The 12,510-nt window shown below is 37.3% G+C and overlaps 1 protein-coding gene across 2 annotated transcripts in view; it reads left to right on the forward strand.

Moving 5' to 3' along the window:
- The window catches only part of LOC111252521 (polyamine-transporting ATPase 13A3-like), a 35,292-nt gene that overhangs the window by 203 nt on the left and 22,579 nt on the right, over positions 1-12,510 (forward strand). Inside the window, exons 2-5 of one of the 2 annotated variants that reach the window (XM_086993228.1) lie at positions 77-1,348; positions 9,491-9,642; positions 11,422-11,708; positions 11,943-11,989. In XM_086993228.1, the coding sequence (XP_086849354.1) occupies positions 9,614-9,642; positions 11,422-11,708; positions 11,943-11,989 (363 nt within the window). In that variant the 5' untranslated portion in view covers positions 77-1,348; positions 9,491-9,613. Of the gene's footprint in view, positions 1-76; positions 1,349-5,637; positions 7,865-9,490; positions 9,643-11,421; positions 11,709-11,942; positions 11,990-12,510 lie in introns of those variants that run through there. The other variant, XM_022810596.2, reaches the window with a different exon arrangement.

A 12,510-nucleotide genomic window follows, 5' to 3' on the forward strand; every position in this document is an offset into this window, starting at 1 on the left:
AGCATTGGTCAACCTCTATGTTCCCAATGCAACGCAAACACATCACTAGAGGCTATTCTGATCTGTAAGCTTATAGGTTGCCAGGACTATAATGGAAGGGCAGTGAGCAATCTTATTGCTGTTTCGCTTATTATTATTGATACATTTCGACTTGCTGCCTATGGGAGAAATGTAAACCATAAAAATTTCTTCATTTACATCCACCAAACCCAGTACCTTCAAGGTTCGACGGCAGAATCCGGCCACTGGGAACAGCAGATGTTGTCGTCGCCGTCGTTCCGTGAAAAGGCATCTCTTTGTTTCGCGCAGTGTTGGATAGTGGTAAGCTACTGTGTGTTGCCGTCGCTGCGGTCAGTGACGCTGCGTTCGTGGCAGTTTCTTCACTTTTCTGGCTATATACCTATCAAAATAGTAACTGTAACTACGCGTTACGTAGCGCTGGCTGTGGACTCCGCTGCCTACGTATAATCTAATGGAATTAATTGCCGTAAATTACAATATTAGTGCATAATAGCCATTGTTAATATGAAACTAAATAAATGTTTTCACGTGATCAGTGTAGATATATACATATAGTGATAGGCGTATACAGAACTGATAAGCATTTACCTTTATTATGAAGTACTTATTCTATTATTATCAAACCTGTTTTTCTTCTACCTGCTTTAGTCTCCGTCGCAGTTTATATGGAGACTGAAATTTTGTATTGTTAGTGAAAAAGCGTGGTCTGCGTCTTGCAGTGATCTTCTTTCGTACGCGCACATTTTCTCTTCCAGCTGTGACAAAGGAAAAAAATTAAATATAGTCGTGATATCTTGTGCTGCTTATTGTGTGTGTAAGTGAGTGATGAGAAAGATGGCCAAATGACGCGATCAACATCGGGCACGATTTAACGTTCTAGCAAGACTGAAATTTTTGTGGCATCGTAAGCTTTATCTGTGCAAATTGTACCTGGCTGTAGTATCGACTAGTCAAAGCATAGTAATAAAAAATAGTAAAAATGAAAAAAAAATCAAACACTGCTGTTAACTTCATGGTTGATTAAGGATGGCTAATTGACTAAATGTAAGTGCACTTCAATGGGGTGATTCTACGATTGTGACTTGTGACTTCCATGTGTAGCATTCGGATGTGATAATCATATGATGACTTGTTCGCTTCATTACCCTAGTGATATACTAACCTTTGAGCTAAATAAAATCAGCATTGACCGCCCCAAGTATCACAGATATCATTATTCAGTTGGCTTTATTATATTGCGTGTGAGGGCGTAAAGCTACTATAGAGAATTACAGTTGTTTTATTACCTTTTGCCACCCATGTCTTTACGAGATGGCCAACTCTTACGGTATGTATGTATGTATGTAAAATGTGACATGTTCTCTGTGCATCTAAATGCAAAGTGTAGGTCATTAAATTCGAGACCCAAGTATATATAATACGACACTCATAATTATTAAGAATTAAGTAAGGAAATAATCACAACAAAAAAAAAGTGTTTTGCGCCAGTGTCACGCCAATTTTATTTTCCACTCAGATCTCTACACAGTTAAGTGGAAGGCGTGTAGATCAAATACGCACAATTTTAAAGATTCGGATACAATATGAGGGTTTTTTGCAACTGGACTGGTCTCCGTTTTCGGCAAATGCAAATGTGTTTTAAGCAGTGTCTGGTAGAGACCCGCATCAAAGGTTCGGATGCCTAGATGAGGTGTGTCGACAAACAATGACCGACCGATAGTTTCATGGTCTAGTTACCCTAAGTTCAGGTTTTCGTATTAGCAAAAAACTTAAAACGCCTTTTTGATATTTAGAAAATACAAAATGGCTGGCGTTTTTACAGTGCGGTTTTTTTTATTTTAAATCTAAAAGCACCAGTTTACATGTCCTTAAAATCCTTTACGATACTCAAATTTCATCGTTTTTGGGGTGAATAACCTTAAAACATTAGTCAGTTACTTTTTTGTGTTAAACAATGTATAATTTGTTAACATTCTGCGTGTTATTTAATGACCGACCCCCCCAACAAAATATGCATATTCATACTTCATTTAAAAAACTTTAGCTAGTTGGCCAATTACTGATCCGTTGTTGTGGAAAAGTGGTTTGACATACACTAATGTATAAATTGGTGTGTTACTTTAACAGATAACTTAGTGATTGACAAAACTGAACTGAACTGTACTGGGCTATTAAGAAGGCTTTTCTGAGACTAAATAACGTCGTGTTGACTAAAATCTGATTTATTTTCTATTGTAATAAATTATACCAGGCATGCATGCTTAAAAGTAATGTTGAACAAGAGGGGACACCTCTCAATAGGAAGTCCAGGAAATCAGATTGTTAGTGAGCCAGACAAAGCTGCGTCATAGCATTTTTTTCTGAGTCAAAGTAACACCAAATCAGTACATGAGCGCATTTTCTTTAAGCTCGAAAAATTACTATAACGTATACTCTAATATATCAATGACTATTATTCTGTGAGATAACTTTAATGTAAAATCCAAGTAATACTTGAAGCCCCGATATAAGTTTGATGACAAACATATGATCCATATGTTTGTAAAGAAAAGCCACTGTGATAGGCGGGCAAGTAAATTTCAAATGTGAATCGCTCTGTGCTCGCTCGCGCAATTCGTAGGTAGATCGTAAACAGATGCGCGCGCACTATTGATCGAATAGATCACTCATAGTAACGATCCATGCCCATTATTGGGCCACTGTAACAAATACATTTGGAGTTTAGTATTAATAAGAATTAGGCTTGTTAGTTCTGCCGGTTTTTTACAAACATTTTACAAAATTATTCTCTTACACCTACCTATTTGAATGATTTAAGCTTCTGGGTATGAGTTTGGCGTATGTCGAAGTCAACCTTTCTTGTTTAGCTTAAATTGATTGTGTAAAATATAAGTTACTTGAGAAATTACACCATTCCTTTGATAGAAATACAGAGCTGAACTGAGGTGAGATCCGCTATGGTCTCAACCAAAAAAATGTATTTGAAAAATAAAAGTAAACTCGTCAGACGTACTACGAAACTGTATATAACTTCTCGTTTTTGTCGGATATTGTTTGAACAAAAATACAATTAAATCGTTTAATACATAACATAAAAAATATACATACACACATAATACATACATAAAACATAAAAAAAAAGCTATAAAATCGTGTCTTTGGCGTTCCGCAGGTGCCTATTTTAGTGCATCATATCCTGTTACAGGTTCAGAAACCTCGGGGATCAACCAGTATTTCTCTAGCCTTCCTCCAGACATAGTCCTTTATTTAGCGGAAATCAAACGTTAGTCCAAGAGAAATCCGTCATTGGAGTATGCGACGAAAACATGTCGAACCGAGTGACAACATATACCAAGTATTAAACAGTAAATCTGAATTGTGCATTCAATGCCAGGCATGGAAAATGTAGTAGTGTAGAAAATTCCTAATGTTGCTCAACGCTGCGCACTCATCATACGCCCCTCAAAAACAATCCTACGGTGATGGAATCGTCTATTAATTGTACGTTCAGTACACGATTCCCTAATCATTTCAAGAAGACATCGCATGGTCATCAAATGAAATTGGTTAATTGGTCTGTAGGTATTTGCTGTTGGATACATCATACTATATTATTATCATGAAGAAGCTTTGTTCTGATCAGCGATAGGATCTTTTTCGTAAAAACTTTCGATGATAAAACATCTAAATTATATGGCCATTTTAGACGTTCTACTCAGCTCTTCCAGCAAATGTAAAGTCTAACTAGTTATTCACCATTGTGAATTTGTTTATTGAAGTTATTTTTTTGCTGAAATTTAACGAAGTTGTCTTAAGAAAAATAGATGTTTTATTAGAAGGCTTATAACTGGATCATATGCACGACAGGCGTTATCCGCGAGTATTAAGAAGTTGATAAGAACGTTCTTGTTCTTTAGTCGTTGCAATTTGTTATAACTTTCGAACAAGTAAGTATATGTTTGTCAAAGTAGTATATTTTGTTTCCTACGATTTTCATCCATCCCTCTGGCAGCTGATGTGTCCCGCGAAGGAAAGGTCTTCGTCCATAAAAACGATTCACTCATGTTTGCGGACTATCGTCTTCGCAGACCATTGTTTTTGTTTTGAAGTGCCTGCGTTTCTGGCTACGCTGCATCGTCCAAAACATACGATAATCGGACGGGGTAACATCTGGGCTGTACGACGGGTAGGGCAAAGTTTCCTACTGGAAGCCCGTTAGCGCTCATTGGGTCATCAAAGAAGTATGCGACGTAGCGGTGTCATGCACCAATAGCATTTCGCGTCGTCCTTTGCCACGTTAGGACTTTTCTGTCGATTCCGTGGCCCAGACGAATGAGTTGATTTGCGTAACGGTATTCTCTCTCTACTGGGTTTTGTGTAGCTTATAGTGTAATACTCCCTTCTTATTCAACAATATGCGTAGGTGCGCCACTATACCATGAATATATTTTCACGGCGTCGAATTGGAGAAGTCTAACTATTCTGGTTTGCTTTTAAGCGTCTCGTAAAAGATCAGTTCTTCACAGGAGGTAATGATCTTACATAAATTACTTTCTTTTCTGCTATGCATGATTTCTTCTTCTTTTTCACTGAATTTACTTGAGTCAATCTTTCTTCTTCTGAATTTAAATTGCACACAATCACAACACAATATCGTTTATGGCAAGCTAACAGAGCAGCAGCATATTGAATGGGAAAAATAGTTACTTCAAGAAAAAGCTTGGGAATTTTTTTAAACCTAATAAATGTATTATTTCTATAGTCCCATGAGGTGAAAGCCAAGGAGCATAAGCCATTTGCTGGTGTCCCAGTCGTATGAAGTCGGTCGACACTCGGCCAACTGGAAAATTTAAAAAAATATATATCTGTGCAAGCAATATTTTGTTTCTTGAAATTGAGCGCATTTATTAGTTTCCAACATATTTACGAATCTAAAGACAGGATTTTCTACTTTAACAAATCCGATTTGTCTGTTGAAGGGTTAGCATAGGTTCTAGCAATCGAAGTTGTTTCATGCTTAAGTGCGCTGCTGTTTGAACACTTGAGACACAAAGTTTATTCATAAAACCAAAATACCTCTGTGGAGACATACAGCTTTGTCTATAACATCGTTAAGCAACAAAACAGGTCAGCAGCCCGGAGATCACTGGCGACCCTGTGGGGCGACTGCTTCCGATGGGTTGGCGCCGGCTCAACTGGTTCTTCTATGCTTTACATTACCTATTTGCAGAAAGACACTGACCGACGAACAGTAGCCATACAACCGAAACCTTGTTACAGCGTAAACAGGAAGGAAACCGTGCTTCATAATGTTCGAATAAAGGGAAGAATTGCCTTTGAAAAATCAGTGTGAATAAAAATGAGTACTACCAAAAATAAGCTGGCCAGCTACAGGACACAGAGTCGGCTCGTGAGCCGCTGCAGCGTCAGTAGCTTGCAACTTGTTGAATGTGCTGAATTTAATCGACGTAATACCTTCCGGTAGAGAAATTTCTCCGAACAACGGCTGGATTCCGTTTTGAAATCAACATACCTGATATGTGTTGGGGGGGGGGGGGGGGGGGGATAGGTGGTATAGAGACACACAGTTTTGGGGGTTTCAGTTGCTTAACGCTAAATAAAATAATTATAGACAGGATGCTGCTGCTGGTACAACACGCTAACGAACCAGCCTTCTCACACCTGTTTAGTGCTTAAACGGAAAACATAAAGATGAACCTAACATTTTCGAAAATCTTTGTTTGGCTGCCCGCTCTTCATTGCACATACAACGAAGCGTTTTTTGTTACAGTTGCCATACGACGCTTCTTCTTTGCTCTATACCATAACTGTTTTTCGTAACAGTCGTATACCCATACCGTATCGATATCAATGATATAAAATAGAACCACTCCTTTTCAATGTTGTACATTCGTTCGGCATCGGTATTAAGCGCTCTCCTTAAGCTCCATACGTTCGCTCAGAGTTAACAATAATTATATTTTACATTCAGTCCGACTCTCCGCGTACGACATATACTCACTCGACAATATAGCACTGATTCTCGTTAAACACCATACACTCATTCAACATCAATAACAGCTACTGTTCCTAGACATTTTACGTTATTATCAATCCACTAAGGGTTCTTCTAGCGCTTGGAGAACCTTCGTGATGCGAGATCAGAAAAATGCTCAACACAAACGACCCCACTGGCTCCTCAAGTAGTGGACGTAGATTTGTCGCTTGAGTCGGCTAACGTTATCTAGAAACAATGCAACTGCTGCTGTTTTTACACTCTCTGTTTTTACACTGCACTCAGGTTTTAGGGCTCTGGAAGCTTTATATTAAACGTTCCAAATTGAACCTAAAAGCAGTTGTCAGACTTCAGAACTCTAACTTCAGTTGAGGATATTATGAGATTCGAACACTGTTAGCAAGGATTGCTTTGTAGACTTATGAAATAATTACACATGGTTGATTACACAGACTTGTCATAAGCACGTCGATGTGAAAACACTGGTCCCGCCATTATTTTCTATCTTTTATCCTTTACACAGAGAATGCTTTAGAAAATAATATATGATATACTTAAATAAAGGAATTTGGAAGCATAGCTGGTATGTAGGGATGCATTGTGCTTATCACGGAAGTTGTGATATAAAACACACCATTGTCTTATATGAACTTGGAGTAACTAGAAAAAACTAATGAATGTTTTTTCTATTCATTGAAATAATTATTTGTTCTGTAGGATCCAATCCACACGTGGCTCGCACGACCAAAACATGATTTGTGATCCTCATTTCCATTATACATATAAACGTTTTTCGCAATCTCTTGCCAGACCGAATGCCAAATATTGAATACAGGATAGATTTGTTAGTAGCGTTGTTTCTGCAAATAGTATGATTTAAGGTCACAAACATCTCTAACGTCCATATTAAAAGCTACGACAAATAAGCTTCCGTTAATATCTGTCGCGCTCAATTCAAGTCACGTTATATGACTGAGTGTTAGTTGGGTACAAGTAGCCAAGAGAAAGTATTTTATTAGTTTGTAGGCCGAGGGATCTGAACCCTATCGAGCCTTATAGAGTAAGCGACGGGTATTTAGCCATGAAAAATTTAGAAAACGCTTTCAGACTAAATTGGCGAGAGTTACATAGATAAAATATTATCTTCTTTTCTTATATAAGTTTTCTTATTCAATGAAGAAACTCCAATAAACTCGAAAAGTCTTTGATCTAAGACGTGCAGGGATTTAGAGAAACTTACAATCATTGTCAAACCGAGGTCCTTCATAGTTGCCCTGTCAAAAAGCAATCGCTATTAGATTCAGGGTTGTCTTTGGCTAGGTACCAAGATAAAAGCTAACGAGCAGAACAACGTTTGGATGTATTTAGTGCACTTTTCTAATTCCAATTAAAAAACGTGAATGTACTAAATAGGAGCTCTCTCACTATTAACACCGTGTTTCAATAAAGGCCAATTCGTTAATTATTGCTATTATTATCTATTTGTCGATATAAAATTCATAGTTTTTACTAGTTCTCTACAGATATTTTTCATGATGATAAATAGGTGGACCCAAACACTGCATATGATTTTAGCTTGATCTCTACCATATAATTCCAGATGGGACTTCTGAGCAACACCGCACATCCTTACCACGTGATTCCATCCTCGATCACTGATGACACCTCGTGTACTAACTGATATTTTTAGCCAAGAGTTTTCCAATAGCAAAACGTTATCCTAGAAAAAATAACAATGATGTCAACTCCGTGCAGACGATCTTGTATTTAAATGAATGTAGAGTTATTATCTAAGATTGAGTATCTTGTTATCGAATTTCACTATTGGTAAGTTCGTTCATATAGACTTAATGTATGATTCTCAATTTACCAATCGATCAGGTTTAAACTCGCACAACAGCCTAACAGAGTAATAGCAATGTACCCTAGGAATCTATAATTTGCAATGACATGTTACCCTAAAATGAGATAGTCTGTTTCCGAAAACGGACAGGAGCGAGCCGTCCGAAGCAGTGCTTAACGACAGTGTTGGACGTGTGTAATATTTAGGATGTTCGCATCCGAGTTGTGAAGTTAAGGTTCTATTCGATAAGCCAGCTTGTTGTTACGTCAAGTAAACTGTTCGTTGTGAGAAAGCTTGAAAGTCAATATTATACAGGGATATTAATCATCTCGGCTATGGTTTTAAAGGCCCCAGCGCCGTATGAATTTTTCGTAAGCATGGAATCTGCGCAATGAAAAAAAAAAACAATTTTTGAGACTCTAATTAAATGTTTGTCTAAACCGAATATGGAGTACGGGACCTAAATTGGTACGAACTGGGCTCTTTGTTGTAACGGGAGCACGAAAGTGAGCTATCCCAGCCTCTACGCACTAAACGAACCACCACCAAGATCAAAAACTTTATTTTTACCTGAAATTGGCAGTTTTAAGCAGTTTCTGAAAAACCCGAAATAGACTTCCAACAGTTGAACCGGAAGATCCTTAGAAGGTTTTAAATCGAAGAGGCGCAAAATGTGTCGAATAAATGCCATTTTGGATATACCTAAAATACACCTACATTTTTTTTTATCATACTACTATACAACTTTTTGAAGAGAGAAATTGGGTTATTCGCATCAGTTCCAACAGTTAGCTTTTTAAGACGTTTTGGCCGTAGTGAGCCTTCTTAGGTACGGTACTTTCGGCCTGTTGTTAGTCAAAAGCGGAATTGTTTTTGCACGTAGCGTATCTAAGCGCCACTTCTTGACGCACGGTTACTATATTGGAATTAACTTACTAACTGGAGAAAGGGTGTTTTCAGAATGACTAGTGAGGGGTATAAATTCCAAATTGTAACTGTAATTACGATGAATAATGGTTAAGTTGACTAAACCATCAAAAATGGGATTTATATCCCATGTAAAAAGCATCGTTCCAATATCTGTACTTAGATAGTCTGATATTTAGATAGATATTTCCTGTTTTCCAACTATATAATTTACATAAGGCAAAACAGTTCGTTTCGTCATTGAGATTTAGTGAGCTGTAGAGTTTGTGATCACAAAATCGAATATTCACGGGCTCAAAGACATTGACACCAATATGTCTCATCCTGCTTTTAAAGCAGTTTCTCCTGGGGGATGTTTCTTGTGTTTTACTTCTACTGCTTCGATCGTTAGGTATTACTTCAAACAGTACGAGACAAAGCGCGTCCGCGTCCGAGTTTGAACATAGAGCATCGCGTGTCCTTAAATTCAGTAGGCAAACGCATTACTACGCTATCACCTGGTGGAAACCAGGTAGACTAAAAAGCTATTTGAAATCCGATTTAAAAAAGTTACGTGCGCCCTCACATACGAGCATCACACTCAATGAAGATTTTATGCTTAAAAAAGTTTTTCTTTTTTAAACTCTAAATTTAGTAACCAAATACTCCGCTTCTAACTGTTTATTCATATGGGTTTGTGCTAGTTGAAGCATCTACTCGGAGGTGGCTTGGCTATACGAAATTTTGATAATCGCCAAACCGCAGAGTGGTGGTTCTGAAAATCAACGAAAATCTTTGCTTGAATAGCCCAGGAATAGGATATCGAGATGCTCAGCCTTGCAAACGACCCAACCAGGTAAGAAGATAAACCAAAAATCTTCCTCTTTTGTATTTATAGATTTAGTGATCATAATTAGTCACGATACTTACTTCGTCTAGGACACACAAAAGTACGTTTCGCATTTTTTTCCTCATTTACTGCTGTTTAAATACGAATTGTCAGCAATGGTCGTTTTTGTATTTATCAATAATTATTCCTGTTATTAGTTGCATTTTGATCTAAAATTGATTACAGTATGGGTAAAGGTACAAATTGAATCTATGACGTTTACTATCTTGTTGTTTGCTTAACTAGGCCAAATAATCCCCTACGCACTTAAATGAAATCGTGTAATATTGCCAACAAACTATTTGCGATCTTTTCACATAATTTTTTTATCGTGATTATATCATCGATTTCCCTCTAATGACTTTTAAAACGAAAAATGAAAGCCGTCGGGCTTCGTCTAATCGGGTGATCGAAATCTGGCCACATTGAAAGAAGTTCGGATAACAAGAGCAGAGCTCTCGTTTTGGCTTAATGAATCCAATTCAATGTACTTTATAGCGTAATGAAGACGAATGAATCAGACACTATTTTAATCTAGGTCTATTATTACTACTAGTTCTATTTCAACTTGGATCTGTAGGAGAATATGAACCCATATTGTCATCGTTGTCAACCACCAAAGTCTGTTAACATTTTTCTACTGTAAAGGTATCTGGAAGATTTTAAAAGTAATTAAAATCTCAGTCGGATCTTAAATGTCAGTAAGTGCTAGGTAACATTGGAACAGGAATATTGTAATTTATTTTTGGCCTTGGCGTTGACAAAATGTTCGCAGAATGTATGAGCTTTAACTATGTGTCAAACGAAAACTTTATCACGTCAAAATCTGGTTTAGATTTGTATTTACATCACCAACAAAAGTTTATATTGACTTATTATTGGAATTTTTTTTGCAGGATCTTCATCACACATCTTTTAATGTAACAAAGTAAAGGCGCGAATCATTATAACGTATTGTTAGAGTGAATTTAACTCTGCTGCATATTTATAACAGAGGCCCCTCAATACGATTTTTTAATAAGAAATTATTTTAAGACAACAATGTTATTACGTGTCTAAATGCAGCCAGATACAATAATGACTACTACCAATATCAGAATACCTTACAGTATGCATTATACAATTACAGAAATTTAACAAGCACTTCTTTTTAAATTTCTTTATATTGGAATCATTACATCTTTCCTGCTATGCTTTACCGGAAGTAAAATTCGTACAATCCATGTACCAAGAAATATTTTAGAAAAATTTTGTGGTGTCTCATTTTCACCCCGTTGCTAATATACGACGCTCTTATTCACAACTTTAGAGTTAAAGTAGAACCTTAGAAATCGTTTGAAGGTTTCCAATGGGTAAAAGATAATCGTGGTCCTGATTTATCTTAGCTGAAGTCGTTACACAGAATCTGCGGTCGCAAGTAATTGAGATCTGTTTGAACGATACTCAATACTTGAAATTATATAACCCAAAACTGTTGTCACACAAAATATTCTCAGGTAATATGACTGCCAAAAATTGTGTGTAAAAATAATAATCTACACCCAGAGATGTGCACTGTTATGACAAGGAAGGACCGAGATTCGTAAAATACACATGTTAGTGCAACAATTGCTGTTGATGCCCTTGTTTGTTCATTGCATTTCAGCTCTAGGATCTTCAGGACTAATGCGCGAAGTCTAAAGATCTGTTGGCTGGAGTCAATGATATTTTTCGAAAAAGCATATAACAATAACATTTATTTTTCAGTGAAAAGGATACGAAGTGTAACTCAGTGACGGATGCGGCAAAGTTTAGTGAGTGCGCAAATAAAAAAAATAACACGCGAAGCTGTTCAAGTAGTGTCCAAGGTAGCGGCCACGCTCAGAGTAGCAGCAGCAATACTAGATACAATAGACTAGCAAGAGGTATGAAAAGAAACCAGGTAAGTTGTCGAAAGAACGACTCAGGAAAGGATCAAGACAGTAGCTCTTCAAGCATTGGAACTAACGCTTCAAACTCGTCCACTAAGGCCAATCCTAAGGACAAACGCTTTGGTAGGTCCTCCAGTATTTTGTCAGACGTATCTTGCAATATTAAACGATGGCTACTTGTCCTTCCTGAACATTGCCTCCAATTACAGAAAACAAGGTCGTCCTCAGAGCAGGAAACGCTTAATATGGGACCCTAAAAATAGCCCTTTATTATCCACCTTATGACCGTGCTACCTTAAACAGCGAATCTATACATTTACAAATATAAGTAATAGTTGGTCCTGTTTTCCGTTACAGATGCTCCAGTCCTCCAAAAAATATTGGATGCTCAATGCAGTGAGTTCGTAAGTGGTTCAACGACTAAATTCGTTGTAAACATTGAATTTCTTCGCATGCGAAATATAGACGTCATAAGCCAAATTATTGTAACGCATTGATGTTTTTAGTTAAATATCAACTAAATCTTAAGATATTTTGTTCCTACTTGTGAAGGTATATACCTAGGTTAAATGTGTTAAGGAAAAGCCAACAATGAAAGAACTGTCTAATTTATTACCAAAGAAATAATCTAACACATGGTGTCGAACCCAGTCCCTCAAAATATGTAATCGACCACGTTATCTTTGCGCCTTTCTCAACGAATTTGGTGTACGCTTAGCTGACACGTAGCGGTTGATTGTCCGTTCAGGTTTACGAAGCCCCGTTTAAAACGTAAACAGTTTATTCACCCGTGTGGTTTATATGTACAGATTGCATATACACGAGTATATCGCTATTGTAAATGTTAAGTACCGATGCCACGTTTGATGACGGCCTAGGCCGCGAACGCGACGGGAAACTCGTCTCTTCATGTCTGGGTAGTGAA

Source organism: Varroa destructor, unplaced genomic scaffold, assembly GCF_002443255.2.
Source record: "Varroa destructor unplaced genomic scaffold, Vdes_3.0 BEIS01000006.1, whole genome shotgun sequence".
Lineage (NCBI taxonomy): Eukaryota > Metazoa > Arthropoda > Arachnida > Mesostigmata > Varroidae > Varroa > Varroa destructor.